Source organism: Haliotis rufescens, unplaced genomic scaffold, assembly GCF_023055435.1.
Source record: "Haliotis rufescens isolate VD_foot unplaced genomic scaffold, xgHalRufe1.0.p SCAF_26, whole genome shotgun sequence".
Taxonomy (NCBI): Eukaryota; Metazoa; Mollusca; class Gastropoda; order Lepetellida; family Haliotidae; genus Haliotis; species Haliotis rufescens.
In genome coordinates, this window is record NW_025963957.1 from 739,174 (window position 1) to 759,710 (window position 20,537).

The 20,537-nt window shown below is 40.8% G+C and overlaps 2 protein-coding genes across 5 annotated transcripts; both read left to right on the forward strand.

The window, feature by feature from the left end:
* Positions 1-2,482: 2,482 nt before the first annotated feature.
* LOC124141469 (proline hydroxylase buaE-like) lies at positions 2,483-19,033 on the forward strand. Of its 2 annotated transcripts, none has more exons than XM_048402409.1 (8): positions 2,483-3,114; positions 4,555-4,676; positions 5,260-5,326; positions 6,330-6,443; positions 6,679-6,772; positions 16,236-16,324; positions 17,650-17,760; positions 18,572-19,033. In XM_048402409.1, the coding sequence occupies exons 1-8, from the start codon at positions 2,944-2,946 to the stop codon at positions 18,746-18,748; spliced, it is 945 nt and encodes a 314-aa protein (XP_048258366.1). In that variant the 5' UTR covers positions 2,483-2,943; the 3' UTR covers positions 18,749-19,033. The 2 variants fall into 2 exon arrangements, with proteins under 2 accessions (XP_048258366.1, XP_046365452.1); XM_046509496.2 differs by lacking the exons at positions 16,236-16,324; positions 17,650-17,760; positions 18,572-19,033 and adding exons at positions 7,019-7,107; positions 8,385-8,495; positions 9,789-10,270 and having other exon boundaries at positions 2,489-3,114.
* Positions 11,488-15,532, forward strand: LOC124141471 (2-oxoglutarate-dependent dioxygenase ecdK-like). 3 transcript variants are annotated; one of them, XR_007222864.1, is made up of 5 exons: positions 11,488-11,986; positions 12,353-12,474; positions 13,020-13,061; positions 13,573-13,752; positions 15,418-15,532. XR_007222864.1 is itself a non-coding variant. In XM_046509499.2 (4 exons), the coding sequence occupies exons 1-4, from the start codon at positions 11,816-11,818 to the stop codon at positions 15,443-15,445; spliced, it is 363 nt and encodes a 120-aa protein (XP_046365455.2). In that variant the 5' UTR covers positions 11,490-11,815; the 3' UTR covers positions 15,446-15,530. The 3 variants fall into 3 exon arrangements, 2 of the variants coding, with proteins under 2 accessions (XP_046365455.2, XP_048258367.1); XM_046509499.2 differs by lacking the exon at positions 13,573-13,752 and having other exon boundaries at positions 11,490-11,986; positions 15,418-15,530; XM_048402410.1 differs by lacking the exons at positions 13,020-13,061; positions 13,573-13,752 and having other exon boundaries at positions 11,514-11,986; positions 15,418-15,531.
* Positions 19,034-20,537: the final 1,504 nt, after the last annotated feature.

A 20,537-nucleotide genomic window follows, 5' to 3' on the forward strand; every position in this document is an offset into this window, starting at 1 on the left:
AAAAAATGCTTATGCCTTAGATATCAAAACAGCCGCAAAGTAAGCATCTGGTATACAATATACCATTTACTGTGACAGAGTTTGATGATGCAATACAACATAAAAAAGGCACTGCACCTGGTCTTGGCACAACCAGCTACGAGATAAAACAAGGAGCCATCAAAGAGCTTACTCACTGAGTTGCACAACACGATATGGTCCACAGGAGAAGTCCCCAAAGCATGAAAACATACTGCAGTTACCCCGCTTCTAAAGCAGGGGAAAGACGAAGCCCTACCAAACCCTTACCGACCAATCTCACTCATTTCAAACATGTGCAAATCTATGGAAGCAATGGTTACAAAAAGGCTCATGCATCACCTTGAACCTGGCAACCACATCAAATCTTATGAAAGCGTCTTCAGGAAGGGACACTTATGTCCAGATCGTATACAAAGACAGGAAAATGAAATATAAAAAGTTCAATTAAACAGACAATACCTAGCCGCAGAATGTCTTGACTTCAGCAAAGCCTCCGACATTGTATGGCATGATTCCTCACAAAACTAGAACACAATGGAGTAGAAGGGAACATGGCAAATGTCACAGACAGCTTCCTGCAAGATGGGTCGCTATCAGTTTAAATAGGGAACAATCAATCTTGTTCTATTTCACTGGACGACGGCACACCACAAGGCAGCATTATAAGCCCAACCCTGTTTAACATCATAATCAACGATCTATTTGATCATATCAACTCTCCTAAAGAGACTAGAGACCTAAAGGAAACATTTAACTTTACACCAGGTAATGCTTAGGTATTTAGAATTGTTAATGTTCAGGAATATGCCAGAGTATGTTACTTTTTGCTCACCTGACCGAACGTCAAGAGAGCTAATGTCATGGCCCCCTTGTCCGTCAGCATCTTGGTAAAGATTGCTCTTCTGAAACCGCTTGTGCTGAATATAAGCATTAATGTTACAACAATGATGACACTTAAATTGTTTCAAGATGTTTAAATTTCATTTTCAATATTGCAACCATCTTTATGGCTGTAACTCGGAAATTGTATTTCGAAATGAAGTGAAATAAGAATAAAAATAGCTTCTTGTGGGTTCAACATATATGTGAATTGTTTTCGTTTTTAGGCAATAGTTTGAAATCTTGACCTGTAATTTGCCTTTGCACGTACACATATAGTCTACAAAGCTGAAACCTTGGGAGAGTATTTATGGCTATAAGAAGAATGGTGTTTGTTGGAGGCTATTCAACGTTTGTGCGGCATACAAAGTTGCAAAAATGCTGTTCTTCTCTTTTTGTTTGCACCAAGTGTTTTCAGCTGAAATGTGTGTTAGTGTAATAACATTGGATTGTTATAGCATCATCATGTTTAATAACAATGGAAAGGAATGACAACTTCGAAAGTTGTCAAAATCAAGCTCTTGTGTTGCTTGGTCGTGCCAGAAACCTGTTATCATGGGTTCGAATCCAGGTTCGTCCTGATAATGTTTCTAGGTTTGTCAACATCATATCCGGTACTGTCGGTTTCACCAAAGAGGTAATAATCTCCGACCTGCATCACCTCGGGCTTGCATCCCTTGTAAAGCAACATCAAAACAATATCACAATATCACAATATCACAATGCGCTTCACATACTGAATCCATGTGGGGAATCGAACCCAGACCTCCGGCGTAAAGAGGGAACGCCGTAACCACCAGGGTACCTCAACACCCCAGGTCTTTAATTTTGTTGCACCAAGACTTCAAAGGGTCATCTTGCTAACATTATAATATTAAAACTTTAAAGGACAAGGTTTGCTTAGGGTCCACTCTGACCTACGAGGTATGCATAATTTAAGAAATGAAATATGGCATGTTCGAGACAATATTAAAGACATCAGTAAAGGATATTTTAGAAGTTTTAAACAAGAATGCTTTTAAATGTTTGAACATGAGCAATCTTTAGCCAAAGTTGAATATCTTAGGCGATGTATAAACAGATATGGTGAATGAATTATCTTTGGAAATGGACTTTTTTACAATTAGCTTTATATTTAAAATCGGCATTTTGTTTCTTATTGAGGCCTTACTAATGTACCTGGTTATGTCATAAGTACAAACCATGCAAGCGTGAGAAAGACAAGTGGCTACAGGTCAGCCGTATGAACATGTCTGATAATTATCATACAAATATATCAGGCTTCCGCAACAATGTGGACCACATAGGGCACTTATCCTACCACAGACCTTTTACGTTTCTTTGTAAATGCGTGTCCAGTTGCTAGGTATAGCAGTATAATGTTGTTCTATTACAGGCGTGGATGTCAACGTTCGTCTCATTCTTACATGAATGCAAACAGCGGAACGATCTAAGCCTTGTCGAGTTACCGTAGCTTTAAAATATATTAAGGTCGCACAGCCGTCACGTATTTGCCACTTGACCTGGGAGAGAAGTCAGTTTGAATCCTAATCGGGCGGCCATGGCGGCGTCTGCTATTCCAGTGCCAGTGTGTTTATTTCAAGTATTCATGAACGCTCGAAGCCTTGTGAAGTTACCGTATATTTTTAATTATTACATAATGGGTAGGTTTCTCGGCAGGATAAAGCCAACGGATAAAAACGATATCCGTTGGGGTCATATGCGGATAGAGATGCAAATATCAATGGTCAAGTAGGGACTACTTTTACTGTTTATAAACAAACATGGCGTCGCCCTCGTCATTCGGCGATCGACACACTCTGTCGCATGGAACTCGTGTCTAAATATCCTGTATTAGGAATAAACACTATGTATTTAGCTCGCCAAGGCTCGCTTAATACAATGTTTATTCCTAATGCAGGATATTTACCATCCCCAAACACACTCGCGTGATAACCTCTATATACATGTAGGTCAATCAGAAGTCACGTGTTTACCGTTTGACCTGGGAGAGAGGTCAGTTGACATTTTCATCGGGCGGCCATGGCGGCGTCTGCTATTCCAGTTGTTGATTTCCAGAAGTACGGACTGAATGTAGCGGACCCTACGTCCGTGGCGAGTGAAGTTTTGGAGACTACGGCCAGGGAGATATATGATGCCTTCAGTACAATTGGCTTTGTGTACCTGATCAATCATGGCATTGAGCAGAGGCAGGTAAGCAACATGTCCTGTGTTTATACAGGTTAGGCAGACTATCCAAATGCTGTCGTAGTAAAGATTATGAGTCATATGTGTCTACGGGAAGGCCGTAATGACCCATCAAAGATTATTCTTCTATTAGAAGCTACGTCCCTTAGTTGTGATAGGATCTGCGTGATCGTGGGTTCGAGTCCAAGATTGGTACTGATTGCGATCGTTGTTACACCAAATTGTTAAGTGTCAATCATCTGCGTCACTTTGGGCTTTTCTCTGACAGTGCGATCACGCTTTTATCACACCTTTATTTGAATAGCAATGTAATGGCCCAGTCACACTACAGCGTTTTAGAGTAACTTGCACCTAACGTGTAAAAGACAGTTAGTACGCTGTCATACGTCGAGCTTTCATAGAAAAACCATGATTTTGGCGTATCCATAGCATATATATAACGAGTTCACCGTATATGTAACATATGTCTAACGTATTAGTAGCGTATCACTGACTTATACATAACTTATGACGGCGTGTGTCTGGCGTGTTCAAGGTATGCCCAGCGTATGAGTATCGCATGACTAGCGCGCTAAGCGGGCTGTATGGGAAACGCATACATGGCGTTTAACGTATGTAGAATCTTCCACTAACGTATGCCTAACGTATAATTCATACGTTCATACGTTTCCATACGCCGAAAATTTTGTGCTTGCACAAAAATGTTTTTAAGCTTCGGCGTACTACAACGTATACCAGCGTGCTTTTAACGTATACAACTTACACCTACCTTTTCCATAGCGTGTTTCAGCGTTTGGGCAAAACATTCTCATATGTCGTCGTACGTTACTGCTAAACGTTGTACCGCCTCCGTGGTCGAGTGGTAGAGCGTCCACCCGGAGAGCGGAAGGTCCGGGGTTCGATCCCCGGCCGCGTCATACCAAAAGACGTAAAAAGATGGTACTTGTTGTTACCCTGTCTGGCGCTCGACATTAAAGGCCTAAAACAAGGACTGGTCGGCTCGGAGTCAGTATACTGTGTCTGAGTGGGGTATTCATGTTAAACTGCGGCATGGTATCTCAGTGGGCTAGCACTATAAATCGGCATCAGTCCGGACTAGTACAAGCAACCACACAAACACACACACGTACATGCACGTCGCTATATAAGTGCAATAATCTTGGACGCAACGTTAAACCCCATTTCACCTCACCTGCTACACGTTGTAGTGTGACAGGGCCATAATTTATTGATACCCTGCCGTCATCCATCACACATTGTTCCAGTTCGATGACATGTTCACAGTGTCACTAGGTGAGAGTGTATTGTACTATTGCCATTCCTGTTCGATGACATGTTCACAGTGTCACTAGGTGAGAGTGTATTTCTATTGTTATTCCTGTTCGATGACATGTTCACTGTGCCACTAGGTGAGACATGGGGGTTATTGTACTATTGTTATTCCAGGTGGATGACATGTTCACGGCGTCCAAGTCCTTCTTTGATCAACCTGTGGAGGAGAAGAGGAAGTGTGCTCGAGTCCAGACAGACTATAGTGATCATGGTTGGGTTGCCCTGGAGAGCGAATCGTAAGTCACGAAAATAATTATTGTGTTTTTGGTACCCACGCCAACTATTTTCTTATAAAATTGCTAAATACTATCTAAATTTGATTTTAATTTGTCCACACATGCACAGACAACTAATTATCTGAACGGGGTATATTTCATACTATTTCCAATGAATCCTATCTGTCAAAGGCAGGTTACGGGGAAGCTTTCCTTCAACGAAATCCTTAGTAAGCATGTTGTAGACTAAGTTACTGAGATCCAACATTAACACTGAGTAGGTAGATCCAGAGAGCAGGCACTAGTAACTACAGTGTGTGCAGGCAGAGCATGTGTAACGATGACAATAACCGTAATGTAACAGAGGTATTTACTATTAGAATTGATCCCCATCAACATATGCCTGCCGTACACGGACCGTGTGGTCAAGCTCGGTGACTGCGTGATCGCTGCTCATAATATCAATCACTGGTTTGTGTCATCTAGAGTCGATTATTTAAAGGACGCCATCACTTTGGGCTTACCTACCAAATTAATCTAACATCACTGTATAACTGAAATACAAAGCGGTATAGTGACACCTCTTTGTCTATTTCCTTACAAGGCTGAATCCCGAGCGACAGACTGGAGACCTAAAGGAAGCGTTCAACTTTTCACCAAGGGATGATGGGGTATTTAGAATTTTGTTATCAGGAATGTAACTTTTAGCTCACCTGACTGAAGGTAAATAGAGTTTAATAGTATATAATATCCTGCTGATCCGTCGGTATCTCTGTAAAGACTACTCTTCGGAAACCATTTGTGCAGGATCTTGGCTTGATTGTTACTTCAGTAATGACACTTGAATGTTTTTAAGATGTTCAAATCTCATTTTCAATATGGCCACCGTGCAGCCATATTGAAAATTACTTTGCTATAACTAGGAAATTGTATTTCGATATGTTCAACATACCTGTATGTTCCGTTTTTCGGCAATTATTTGCATATTAACCTGTATTTGGCTTTTGTATGTAAACATACAGTCTACAAAGCTGAAGCTTTGTGTGAGACTGATGTGCGATTTTTATAACAATGAAAATACATGAAGAATTCGAAAGTTGTCAAATTCATTTTTGTGTTTGTCATCTAAGGCGCATCCCTTCTCTGTGCATATTATTACGAGTTCAAATCCCGCTTAGTCCTGATTATGTTTCTAGATTTGTCAGCATCATATCCGTTATTGTGGGTTTCCCGCAAGTGGTAAACATCTTCGACATGTATGATTACTGGGCTTTCATCCCTTATAAAGATGACAAGACCGCCTCGGTGGTCTAGAGGTAGAGCTTCCGCCCGGAGAGCGGGAGGTCGAGGGCTCGATCACCGGCCACGTCATACCAAAAAGACGTTAAAATACGACTTGTGGATGCCCTGTCTGGCGCTTGGCATTAAGGGCCTAAACACACACACACACACACACACACACACACACACACACACACACACACGTCAATTATATAAGTGCAATAGTCTTGAACGACGATTTCACGTCACCTCATAAGGATGACACGCCGTAATAGAACTGATATATTGGATGTCAATGAGATCAGAAGTGGGAAGTGCGTTTCTTTGGAACTTAGAATACATTTCTTTGCAAATTCGTGTCCAGTTGCTAGATGAGATGATGGTCTTTTACAGGCGTGGCCGGCGGATGTTCCAAATTTTAAGCCAACTTTCGTATCCTTCTTTGACGAATGCACACAGATGACAGAGCGGATCCTTGATGTCCTGTCTACAGGCCTCAAACTTCAGGTATGACGTTGATGCTAGCTTTATGGAGTGAATGTAGGTATGTATGTATAAACAGTTTGCTGAGCGTTTCTTTGATGTTTCTGTGTTGCAGGATCAGAATTTCTACCCAGGTTTCAGGCTCGAAGAATTAAATTTCTCCCCGTGTTGCGGGATCAGAGAACCCCATTTATCTCCGTGTCACTGGATCAGAATTCAATTTCTTGCGTGAGAGTCTCAATTTCACCCTGTGTTTCAGGATCGCTATTACCTGCGGGGGTGTCACAACCTGATGGGCAAGAAGGGCGGCGCCACCACACTCAGAAGTCTGTACTACCCCCCTCTGTCTGGAAGTAAGCGTTGTTTCTATTCAATGTAACATGGGTTAAACAGTCGCTGTTACTTTATATACAACGTTGAGGTGAGCTATGTGTTTTAGTAAGGGTGGGGTTGGTGATGGGATGGGCGTAGGGCGTGAATGTGGATATGAATGTGGATATTGAAATATATGTTATTGCAATTTAAAATGGACAATTCTCTCTTATGGGCACATTATAACAAATATAAGATATAAAGAGTTTCCATTTCTGCTGTTGCAGCCGTGAAACCAGGTCAAGTTCGCTGTGGAGAACATTCCGACTACGGAACAATAACGCTGCTGTTCCAAGATGACGTTGGAGGCTTAGAGGTAAGGTTCTCAATGTGTTCCAGGAGGAAAGCGACATAATGTCATCTTGCCAAAATGAAATAATTATGATGATTTCTTGAACTTTTGCCTATTAGAAAACACAAATACTATAAATACGCAGCACATAAGCAAACCGAATGCATATATGACTTTAAAAATATGTTCATCTTTCCTCAGTGTATACATTATCATCTATAGAAGAAATTAAAATGCATAAGGCAGCATGTCTATTCTCTTTATCATTCTCATTCTACAACACGTTGATTAAAGTTCCGTATACCCAAAGTGTGAAGTCATTGTCATCCAACAGTTCCATTACCATACGCAAGACGAAGATCATATGTGAAATAAGGCCTTTCGAGCTCACCTTTCTGCTTTGAAATTAGTTTGTTTGTTGTTAAACGTCGCACCCAGCAATATCCCAGCTATATGACGGCGGTCTGTAAATAATTGAGTCTGGACCAGACATTCCAATGATTGATATCATGAGCATCGATCCTCGCATTTGGGATACGATGACATGCATCAACCAAGTAAGCGAGCCTGACCACCCGATCCCGTTAGTCGCCTCCCATGACAAGCATAGTCGCCTTTTACGGCAAGCATTGGGTGCTGGCTCTGCACGGGTCACTTTTCAATTAGGGACATGTAAACTACAAACTGCGTTCTCCGTGGAATTTGTCTGAAGTCTAAATGAATATCAAGTTTATCAAAACCTTCTCACCTATAAAAATATCTGAAACAATTGGAATAAGGATATGCCATAATGTTACACAACCAATATGTCCTTTGATTGTCATCTTGGTAAGATACAAAAAATGTCTTTCTGTCAGCAGCAACCATATCTGATTATAACGATAATTATGATGAATACTGATGGCATGTATGTGGTACGACATGTTTCAGGTGATGAATACTGCTGGTATGTATGTGGTATGACATGTTTCAGGTGATGAATTCTGATGGCATGTATGTGGTATGACATCTTTCAGGTGATGAATACTGATGGCATGTATGTGGTATGACATGTTTCAGGTAATGAATACTGATAACATGTATGTGGTACGACATCTTTCAGGTGATGAATACTGATGACATGTATGTGGTATGACATGTTTCAGGTGATGAATACTGCTGGCATGTATGTGGTATGACATGTTTAAGGTGATGACTACTAATGACATGTATGTGGTATGACATCTTTCAGGTGATGAATACTGATGGCATGTATGTGGTATGACAAGTTTCAGGTGATGAATACTGGTGACATGTTTCAGGTGATGAATACTGACGATGTGTATGTTCCGGCCCAGCCTGTGCCCGGCGCCATCGTTGTCAACATTGGTGACCTGATGCAGCGATGGACGGCAGACAAGCTTAAAGCCACAGTGAGCAGATTCTTCTAGAATCAGTCTTATCATACTTCTCTTGTATACATGTGAAATAATGGGACAACATTTTATGACGGACAGTTTAGCCCTAATTAATCTATGTGGTTCCTACCCAATTAATGTTAAGCCCAGAATACGTTTTCACCAAAAATACTGTTTATTATATACTTCAATGTGAACGACTGAGATTTCCGAAGTTGAGAAAAGTGATATTTTCATTGCAGTGAACATATCACTTTGACGGAACTATTGTCATACAAGAGTAATGACAGACGATCGTTTAATGGGGTTAATATCACTTCTTGACGTTTGTTATTCTCGCGAAAATGTTTCCTTATAGACTAAATTTCCCATTCAACTCGTCAATCGAGACTGTTCGTTTCGTCTCGTGACGGGGAAAAAGGAGATATTTTCTCGTGAAAACATCTCCTTCCCCCCGTCACTCGATGAGAGAAACATGATATTTCACTCGACACATGAAATATCCTCTATATATTACTATATGCGTGATTACACTGTTTAAATTGACGTCATGAAATATAACTCACTTCATCATTGTTGTTCAGCAACCCATGCTTGTCGTAAGCGGCAACTGAGGGGACAGGGGATCACTGGACTGCCTGGTTTAGACTCAATTATTTTCATACGCCGTCTATGGCGTTAAACAACACACATCAGAGGTGTTATGTAGCGGAACCAGCCGACTGAATCCGAGGGCGGACGAGTGTTCCTTGATACTACATCCTCTGGGCTGTTGGCTTTCAATACATTTTCATGTCGTTTAGTTCTGTGTTATGTCTGTCCGAGTAAAGATCAGTGAGTTGTCAAATCAATACACGAATGGCGTGACTGCTTCAGTTTTTGACGTAACAGTAGGGTCTGATCTGGCCCGTCACAATTTGGTTAAAATCCAGATGGAAACTTCAGAGAGGTGACATGTTTAAGATAGCCCCGTGTTCTGATGTCACTTGCCATAGATCAAATCTGAGAACAGGTTTCACCAACACAAGACTGACTAGAACTGTTGGTACATACTACTACATGTCTCGTGACCTTGACATATCAACTCCAAGGTCTTGTTGGTCAACTGTTAATCTGATCATGGAGACTAGGTGCTTGTGAAGGTGCACAGTACTTGAATAGGTAAATCTTGGAATACCATCTGTTACTCTGATCTGATGTGGTTGAATGTTCACACACACAGTCACGGGTAGTGTTTAGATAATCAGGCAATGCGTTAGTGCTTAGGACAATTGTGTCACGTACATTATGAATCTTTGTTATTTTCAGAAACACCGGGTCCTGATTCCTGAATTGGAACTGAAGAAACGTCAGAGTCGACAATCAATTGCTTTCTTTGTCAACCCAAATAGTGACACCATGATTAAATGTCTAGATGGTTCAGACAAATATGAACCCATCTCGTGCCTGGATTATCTGAACTATAAGTTCAGTCTGACCTTTTAGTTATCGAGGAAGCCCTTGACGTCATTGTTTGAGAAAATGGAGGGTAGTTTTAAACGATTGTCCATTTATTGTTGTTAACGTTTCGCATGTGCATTTCATCGCCTCCTTTAACACCGTGGTGATCCTAGGAGATAAAGGGACAAGTAATATGAGCATACTGATCATGATATGTATTTAGCATCATTTGATGTATATGAGGAAAGATAGATTTGAGGATAACGAAAACTTCTTGTGTATTGAATCTTGATCAGAAACTGCCCTATAGTACTTGACTGATTAATTCTAAATATATACATGCAGGTGATTATGTGTAACTTTTATTGTTAATGTGTGGGGTAAAAGTTATGGCTGTGTGTATACATCAACGCGTTTTTGTCTGTCCCTGTACCTCGATGGGAGGTTTCTCTTAACATCAAACACTAGTTTGTTTGAACATGAGGAAATATGTATAATAATATGGTTTATCACATAAAGTTGTCAAGAGTATATCTCAATTTGCACATGAACATTACAGCGACGTATCTAAGGGAGCCGGTAATATGGGTGATTGTGGGTTCGAACTACAGATTAGCTCTGACAAATATCACTGATTTGTGTGATGTCCACATTTACAAATATCCACACACCTCAAAACTCAAATATTGGCATGTTGCCCAGCTTTCATTGTCTTCTTGCAATCCGAGCACGTAGGTCTCGTACACGTGTTGACGAGTGATCATTCATATTCAACTCATGTTATCTCGTCTATATATACGTTTATGATTACAGCTAACTAGCTTCTACAATAAAACACTGAACTGAGATCTTCTCATTCAAAACAAAGTTATACATTGGATTAGTCTTTTAAAGTTCTGTAGAAACTATTTCACGGTCTGTTTTTTTGAAGATGAGTAACAAGTTATATTTTCAAACTGGCTTCTACAATCAAATCAGGGAAATAGAATCAAAACATTAAAAAGCAATGGATGAATCTAGTACTCCACTATCAAAACATCGTAAATACACAATCCGTTTGCACCGTTCCTGTTGACTGTTTTGTCCACAAGTGGTGGCCGTTTTCACTTACCCTTTTGTTTTGTTTTTCTCATGTGCAGTGACTGTTTTCTCTAATTACCCTTTGGTCTCCAGTTCCAAATATCCACCGGAAGCGTGTGAATGTGGGTTTACGCCGCTTTGGCGATATTCCATGTACTCCATGTAATGGCATGCGTCTATTAACCACTATTATAGTAAGAAATAGCACTGGTGTATCACCATTGAACTTGTAAACTTGGGAACGAATGGAACGAGTTGTATAATCTGTGAGTTGTATACTATTTAATTAACTAGTAGAAGAACGCACTAAAATGTTTGCTGAGCGGTGTGTGAGATATTGGTTTACGAAACAAGTGCCAGTGTGTTTATTTCAAGTATTCATGAACGCTCGAAGCCTTGTGAAGTTACCGTATATTTTTAATTATTATATAATGGGTAGGTTTCTCGGCAGGATAAAGCCAACGGATAAAAACGATATCCGTTGGGGGTCATATGCGGATAGAGATGCAAATATCAAAGGTCAAGTAGGGACTACTTTAACTGTTTATAAACAAACATGGCGTCGCCCTCGTCATTCGGGGATCGACACACTCCGTCGCATGGAACTCGTGTCTAAATATCCTGTATTAGGAATAAACACTATGTATTTAGCTCGCCAAGGCTCGCTTAATACAATGTTTATTCCTAATGCAGGATATTTACCATCCCCAAACACACTCGCGTGATAACCTCTATATACATGTAGGTCAATCAGAAGTCACGTGTTTACCGTTTGACCTGGGAGAGAGGTCAGTTGACATTTTCATCGGGCGGCCATGGCGGCGTCTGCTATTCCAGTTGTTGATTTCCAGAAGTACGGACTGAATGTAGCGGACCCTACGTCCGTGGCGAGTGAAGTTTTGGAGACTACGGCCAGGGAGATATATGATGCCTTCAGTGCAATTGGCTTTGTGTACCTGATCAATCATGGCGTTCAGCAGAGGCAGGTAAGCAACATCCCGTGTTTATATTATATCACACATGCAATGTATCAAATGATAGTCATCTATCACACATGCAATGTTTATATGCCGTCATCCACACACATGCAATGTATCAATGATACAGTCATCCATCACACATGCAATGTATCAATGATACAGTCATCCATCACACATGCAGTTCTTGTTCCAGGTGGGGCGCTCGGGTAGCCTAGTGGTTAAAGCGTTCGCTCGTCACGCCGAAGACCTGGGTTCGATTCCCGACATGGGTACAATGTGTGAAGCCCATTTCTGGTGTCCCCCGCCGTGATATTGCTGGAAAATTGCTAAAAGCGGCGTAAAACCATACTCACTCACTCATTCTTGTTCCAGGTGGATGACATGTTCACAACGTCCAAGTCCTTCTTTGATCAACCTGTGGAGGAGAAGAGGAAGTGTGCTCGAGTCCAGAGTGACCTTGGTGATCATGGCTGGGTTGCCCTGGAGAGAGAATCGTAGGTCACGAAACTGATTATTGTGTTTTTGGTGACCCCGCCCAATATTTTCATACGTAATTTATCTGTGACAGTGACAGTGATACTTGCGGCAAGTTATTTTGCAGATCCCCACGGATTCTTAACATTATTAAAAAATATGCACTTGCCCACTCATTTAACAATAACGCTCCGTGTACACTGTACACTGTGCAGTGGTGCATCTCGTTGTCTTGCTGCTTTGGGTTCGAATCCAAGACTCGTTCCGATTACAATGCCACCACCCTACCCGTGCTCACCCGGCTACGATCAACGCGGGCATTTACGTGTTAGAATTGATTCCCAGCAAAATATGCCTGCCGTACACGGACCGTGTGGTCAAGCTCGGTGATTGCTTGACCGTTGCTCATAATATCAATCACTGGTTTGTCTCATCTTCAGTCGATTATTTACAGGACGCCACACTTTCGGCTTTCCTACCACATTAATCTAACATCATTGTACAAGTAAAATATTACCAAAAGCGGCTCAGTATAGTGACACCTCTTTGTTTATTTCCTTACAAGGCTGAATCCCGAGCGTTCAACTTTACACCAAGGAATGATGGGGTATTTAGAATTGTTTATCATCAGGAATATGCCACAGCTTGTTACTTTTAGGTCACCTGAGTTAAAGTAAATAGATATGTAATGTCCTGCTGTTACTACAATTACCTTTGAATTGTTTTAAGATGTTCGAATTTCATTTCAATGTGGCCACTGTGCAGCCATATTGAAAAGTCCTTTAATGCTGTTACTCGGAAATTGTATTTCAAATATAATAAAACTCTGAATATAAGTAGTTTATATTGTAGATGTTCCGTTTTCGGCAATTACATGTATTTGAATATCGACCTGTATATGGCCTGTGCACGTAAGCATAAGGTCTTGTGTGAGACTAGTGATACTGGTTATAAGACGACATTTATAACAAGGAAAAGAAATGAAGAATTCGAAAGTCGTCAAAATGTTTTCATCATCTAAGCCGTATCACTTCTCTGTGTACAATTGCGTCCCTTCCGCGTGCCATTGACCTATTATCATGGGTTCGAATCCCGGTTCGTCTTTATTATGTTTGTAGATTTGTCAGCATCATATCCGTTAAATGGTAAACATCTACGACCTGCGTCATGCTGGGCTTTCCTCCCTAACAAAGATGGCAAGAACGTCTCCCTGGTCAAGAAGTAGAGCGTCCCCCCTGAGAGCGGAAGGTCGGGGGTTCGATCTGCGGCCGCGAGCAACCAATAGACGTTAAAAGTCGGTACGGGTTGTTACCCTGCCTGGCGCTGTGCTTTTAGGGGTACTGGTCGGCCCGGAGTCGGTATACTGTGTCTGAGTTGGGTATTCATGTTTAAATGCGGCATGGTATCTCAGTGAAACAGATGAGGCGGTCTCACTGGTCTCTGGTAAATCAGTGGAAGGGAATTGGATATTTTAAAGATATAATCGATATACCTGAAGCTTAAGTTAAACTTTTTGGCCAGATTATCTTGTTTTGACATTGCCAATCCAAACAGAAATTCCAATTCATATGCCTAAAGCAACAGATCTGCAAGAAGGGGAGCACAAATGGTGCCCATGGCGATGCCTACCTCTTGCCTAAATGTCTAACACCCAAAATGTTACATAGATGTTATCACTGAGGAAGTGCAGCATTTGACATATTGTTTTCTCAGTAAACGTCAGATGGCATTTGCTTTCATGTTTCACAAATTGTCATGAACCTCTGAATATAGATACGTAAATGTATCTGTGGTCACCACGTATTCTAACAAAGCCCCAGTGATCAAGGAATAAAGTTGAGCACATATACTAGGTGGTTGCATAGGAACAAGCCCTAGTGAGTGAATTAATATTGTTTTATGCCCCTTAAATAGCAGCATTGCAGTGGCATGAGGCAAGGGGACACCAGGAATGGGGTAACATCTTTCTACAGTATGACACTTCATCAACAAAGGATAAAGTTTGCTAAGGGTCCGTTCTGACCCCCAGATGGATAATTGTGTATGACATGTTTGAAACAATATTATAGACAAAAGTAAGATTTTGACCTTGGAATAGGTCTTCGTCTTACTTAGATTTTCATTTCAAATTCGAAACATCGTCCTGTTGTTACTAATTTGGGTCATACTAATGTGCCTGGCTATGTCACAAGAACAAGACTTGCGTTCGAAAACAACCTTGCTGCATGTCAGCAATGTGGACATGTCTGATTTTTCTCATACGAATATTTTAGTCTTTAACTTTAACATTTGACATCTCTATCGGGTCACATAGGGCCCTTATCCCACCTCGTCCTCAATATACTCAATTCCAAAACAAACGCACAAACTAAAGCATTGGCGTCGCAACCCGAGATGAGCCGTTGACAACCGACGCACTATGTTTGCCGACACGGGTCTTTGGTGGGTTCAAATGGTCTCCTGGCAGTAGTTGACGCATGTTTGCATTATGTGTAACGAGACGGTAAATCGTAGTGTAGTGACCCTGTCGATCTATTTCCGTGTTTTCCAGCTTCAATCTTGATCAATACTCGATGACGATTGTTTGTGCCTTATCTGGTTCATTCCGTGTCATGCAAAAAACGTCGACCGGAAATTTGCTACGCTTCACTATCATGGGTACCTTCAGCATAGAACAATAAATGTTTCATGTTAAAAGCTCTGAAAGACACTTTCTGGACATTTTGTCTCATGGATATGGACATGAACAGTCTCTGCTCTGTTCGAATCTAACAACGATGCATGGAACGTGTCTAGACATGTTATTCTAGCACTGTGTGTCTTTGTTGTGCAAATAGATCACGTTTTGGATATCAGTAAGCTCGGAAGTGAGAACTGCGTTTCGTTTTGAACTGAATATACATTTCTTTCCAAATTCGTGTCAAGTTGCTAGATGACATAAGTAAATGGTTGGTCTATTACAGACGTGGCCGGCGGATGTTCCCAAATTAAAGTCAACTTTCGTATCCTTCTTCGATGACTGCACAAAACTGGCAGAGCGAGTCCTTGATGTCCTGTCTATCGGCCTCAAACTTCAGGTAGGACCTTAATAGTAGCTTCGTGGGATGAATGTAGATGTGTTGTTGTAAACTGTAGGTGTAAACAGATGACAGAGCTTTTCCTTGTCTATCGGTATCAAACTTCAGGTATGACCTCGATAGTAGGTTCATGAGGTGAATGTAGGTATATATAGGAATAAACAGATAGGTGAGCCTTTCTTTGCTATCCTGCCTATCGCATCAAACGTCCGTAATAAAGGTGTGCTTACAACTTCGCTGCAGGATCAGAATTCAATTTCGTCCCGGTGTTGCGGAATCAGGGCTCAATTTCTACATGTGCTATCGGATCAGAATTCAGTTTCTTGCGTGAGAGTCTCAATTTCTCCCTGTGTTTCAGGATCGCTATTACCTGCGTGAGTGTCACAACCTGATGGGCAAGAAGGGCGGCGCCACCACTCTCAGAAGTCTGTACTACCCCCCTCTGTTTGGAAGTAAGCGTTGTTTCTATTCAATGTAACATGGGTTAAACAGTTGCTGTTACTTTATATACAACGTTAAGGTGAGCTACATGTATGTGTTTTAGTAAGGGTTTGGGGTTGGTGATGGGATGGGCGTAGGGCGTGAATGTGGATATGTATGTGGATATTGAAATATATGTTATTACAATTTAAAATGGACAATTGTCTCTGAAAGGCACACTTTTACAAAAATAAAATATAAAGTTTCCATGCCTGCTGTTACAGCCGTGAAACCAGGTCAAGTTCGCTGTGGAGAACATTCCGACTACGGAACAATAACGCTGCTGTTCCAAGATGACGTTGGAGGCTTAGAAGTAAGGTTCTCAATGTGTTCCAGTTGGAAAGCGACATAATGTCATATTGCCAAAATGAAATACATGTGATGATTTCTTGAACTTTGGCCAATTTGAAAATATAAATACCACGAAAACCGAATGCATATTTGACTTTAAACGTATGTTCATCTTTCCATAGTGAATACATTTTATTTCTTATTATGATCTGTAGAAGAAATCAAAATGCATAAGGCAGCATGTCTATTCTCATTATCATTCTCATTCTACAAGATGTTGATAAATCGTTCCGTATACCCACAGAGTGAAGTTATTGTCTTCAAATAGTTCCCTTTCCCAATCAAACAGAAATCTCTGCATTAAGCAGAATTGATTGTACGAGTCCGACTATATCATGAGCATGTGTTTATGAATCACAACCAAATAGTAATGATACCAGGTGTTCGTAAGGTGAGCGTATCCTGTCTCACCGGTGGCACCGAGCACAAACACATGCAAAGGCAAGTTAATTGTTCACCTGAAAAAAAACCGGGAACGTATGATACAAGTCACAATAGGGAATTGCATTTTTGTTACTGATGCGTCAAATTTGGAAATGTCCTCCACATGTCTACCATACCTTTTGAAAGCTGAGGCAACCATATCGGATTATAACGATAATTATGATGAACACTGACGACGTGAATGTGATATGAAATGTATCAGATGATGAATACTGACGACGTGTATGGTATTATGACATGTTTCAGGAGATGAATACTGATGACATGTATGTGGTATGACATAATACAGATGATGACTACTGATGACATGTATGTGGTATGACATGTTTCAGGTTACGAATATTGCTGGCATGTATGTGGTATGACATGTTTCAGGTGATGAATACTGATGGCATGTATGTGGTATGACATGTTTCAGGGGATGAATACTGATGGCATGTATGTGGTATGACATGTTTCAGGTGATGAATACTGCTGGCATGTGTGTGGTATGACATGTTTCAGTTGATGAATACTGCTGTATGTGGTATGACATGTTTAAGGTATTGAATACTGCTGGCATGTGTGTTCTATGACATGTTTCAGGTGATGAATACTGCTGGCATGTATGTGGTATGACATGTTTCAGGGGATGAATACTGATGGCATGTATGTGTTATGACATGTTTCAGGTATTGAATACTGCTGGCATGTGTGTTCTATGAAATGTTTCAGGTGATGAATACTGCCGGCATGTATGTGGTATGACATGTTTCAGGTATTGAATACTGCTGGCATGTATGTGTTATGACATGTTTCAGGTATTGAATACTGCTGGCATGTGTGTTCTATGACATGTTTCAGGTGATGAATACTGATGGCGTGTATGTTCCGGCCCAGCCTGTGCCTGGCGCCATCGTGGTCAACATTGGTGACCTGATGCAGCGATGGACCGGAGATCAGCTTAAAGCCACAGTGAGCAGGGTTAACGCTGAGAGAATCAGTCTTATCAAACGTCTCTTCTGAAATAATGGGAGAACATTTTCTGACACTGTTTATCCCTAATCTACATGGGCCCTACCTAATTGGCGTTAAGCACAGAATATATCTTCAAACATGCTCATGTTCATGCTCATGTCTTCGTTTCCAAATTGTGTACAACGACCCACATGATGTCATCACTGGACTATCGGGTTCAGACCGGTTTAATTACCGACCGCCTCTATGATGATAAACAACAAACATCAGAGGTGTTATGTAGCGGAACAGGCCGACTGAACCCGAGGGCGGACGAGTGTTCCTTGATACTACATCCTCTGGGCTGTTCGCTTTCAGTTATATTTACATGTTGTTTAGTTCTGTGTTACGTCTGTCCGAGTGAAGATCAGTGAGTTGTCAAATCAATACACAAATGGTGTGACTGCTTCAGTTTTTGACGTAACTGTATGAAGGGTATGATCTGGCCTGTCACAAATTGAAGACAGAGTGGTGACTTTGAAACAAGCGATATGTGTAAGATAGCCCCGTGTTCATGTGTGACTTGCCACGGATCCACTCTAAGAATAGGTTGCACCAACACAAGACTGACTAGCACTGTGGGTACATACCACTACATGTCTGGTGAGCATGACATATCAACTCCAAGGTCTTGTCGGTCAACTGTTCATCTGATCATGGAGACTGGGTGCTTGTGAAGGGGGACAGTATTTGAATGGCTTAAGCTTTGGGGTAAGACAATTGTGTTCACAAGTGTGTCACGTACATAATGAATCTCTGTTATTTTCAGAAACACCGGGTCCTGATTCCTGAATTGGAACTGAAGAAACATCAGAGTCGACAATCAATTGCTTTCTTTGTCGACCCAAATAATGACACCGTGATTAAATGTCTAGATGGTTCAGACAAATATGAACCCATCTCGTGCCTGGATTATCTGAACTATAAGTTCAGTTTGACTTATTAGTTATCGAGGAAGCACTTGACGTCATTGTTTGAGAAATTGTAGAGTAGTTTTAAACGATTGTCCATTTATTGTTTTTAACGTTTCGCCATGTGCATTTCATCGCCTTCTTTAACACCGTGGTAATCCTATGAGATAAAGGGACAAGTAATATAAGCATATTGATCATGATATGCATTGAGCAACATTTGATGTATATGATGTAAGATAGATTTGAGGATAACGTAAACTTCTTGTGTAGTGAATCTTGACTTGACTGATTAATTCTAAATATATACATGCAGGTTATTATGTGTAACTTTTATTGTTAATGTGTGGGGTAAAAGTTATGGCTGTGTATATACATCAACGCGTTTTTGTCTGCCCATGTACCCCATGGGACGTTGCTCTTAACATCAAACATTGGTTTGTTTGAAAATAAGAAAATATTTTTAAACAATATCGTATATCACCTAAAGTTCTCATGAATATATTTAAATCGCACATGAACATTACAGCGACGTATCTTAAGGGAGACGGTATTATCAGGTAAATGTGGGTTCGAACTACAGATTCGCTCTGACAATTATCACTGGTTGGTCTGCATCGTACTCGTGTTCTTGTATTTCACCATGTGGTAAGTATTCACTCACTCACTTTGCGACCAATCCGCACTTGGTTCCTTAAACAGCCGTTTTGGAGATACGATTCTCCGGAAATTAGACTACAAAACACAAGACAAATTGGTTTAGGGGTAACGATGTGTTCGTCGTTGCCCTTCACTTGCATGAAACAATTAATACAACTAATTCGCACGGAGACCTGTTCAGAAACAAAATACTAACGTACTTACTATTTTCGCGAACACCTGGTATGATCATTATTTAACAATGACTCAAACATAAAACAACAACCAACCCCTTTCTATATTCATGAAACAAATCTCTGCCAAAAGCAGAGTTGACTGTACAGCTCTGACTATATGATGAGCATGTGTTTATGAATCACTATCAATTGATGATGGTACCGGGTGTGCGCGAAAAGGTGAGCGTATTCTGTCCCACCGGTGGCACCTATCACAAACACGTTCAAAGGCAAGTCAATTGTTCACATGATGAAACACAGGAAGAACTTGTAGGCAACACAGATAGAACAAAATAGGCAACTGCATCGAACATAATTCTTTTCACTGAGGCGTCAAATTTGGAAATTCCCTCCATAATTATGTCTACCATAACACTTTTTGAAAGCTGTACTGAGACCTTCTTGTAGCATAGATCCATCAACGAATGAGCAAGAGACGTGTGGCGCTCTTCGAAAACTTTGTAGAAAGCGCATGATCAATTGTACCTCAAACGTTGTGAAATGTCTACCAAGGCTCATCAGGATTATTGCTGGACATAAAATTGACTACAGGAAAGTTGAGGTCATCCCTCTTGTCATTCAGTCTTGTGGAGAGTGTTTTGTCACACTGAATCTTAAGATGCATAGATCTTAATATGCAACAGATGAGGCGGTTCACTGGTCTCCTTTATTCATAGTTCAGGCGAGTAAATCAGTGGAAGGGAATTGACTGTTTTATGGCTAAATGAACGATATCAGATCATTGATAAACCTAGAACTCAAGTTAAACTGGCGAATTTACCTTGTTTTAACTTTGCCAATCCGAGCAGAAATTTCGATTCATATGCAAAAAAAGCAGATCAGCAAGAATGGGAGAACAATTGGAGATGCTTTTTTTGCCTGAAAGTCTTACCCCCAAATTTTACACAAATGTTATCAATGAGGTAGTCCAGCATTTCACATATCCTAT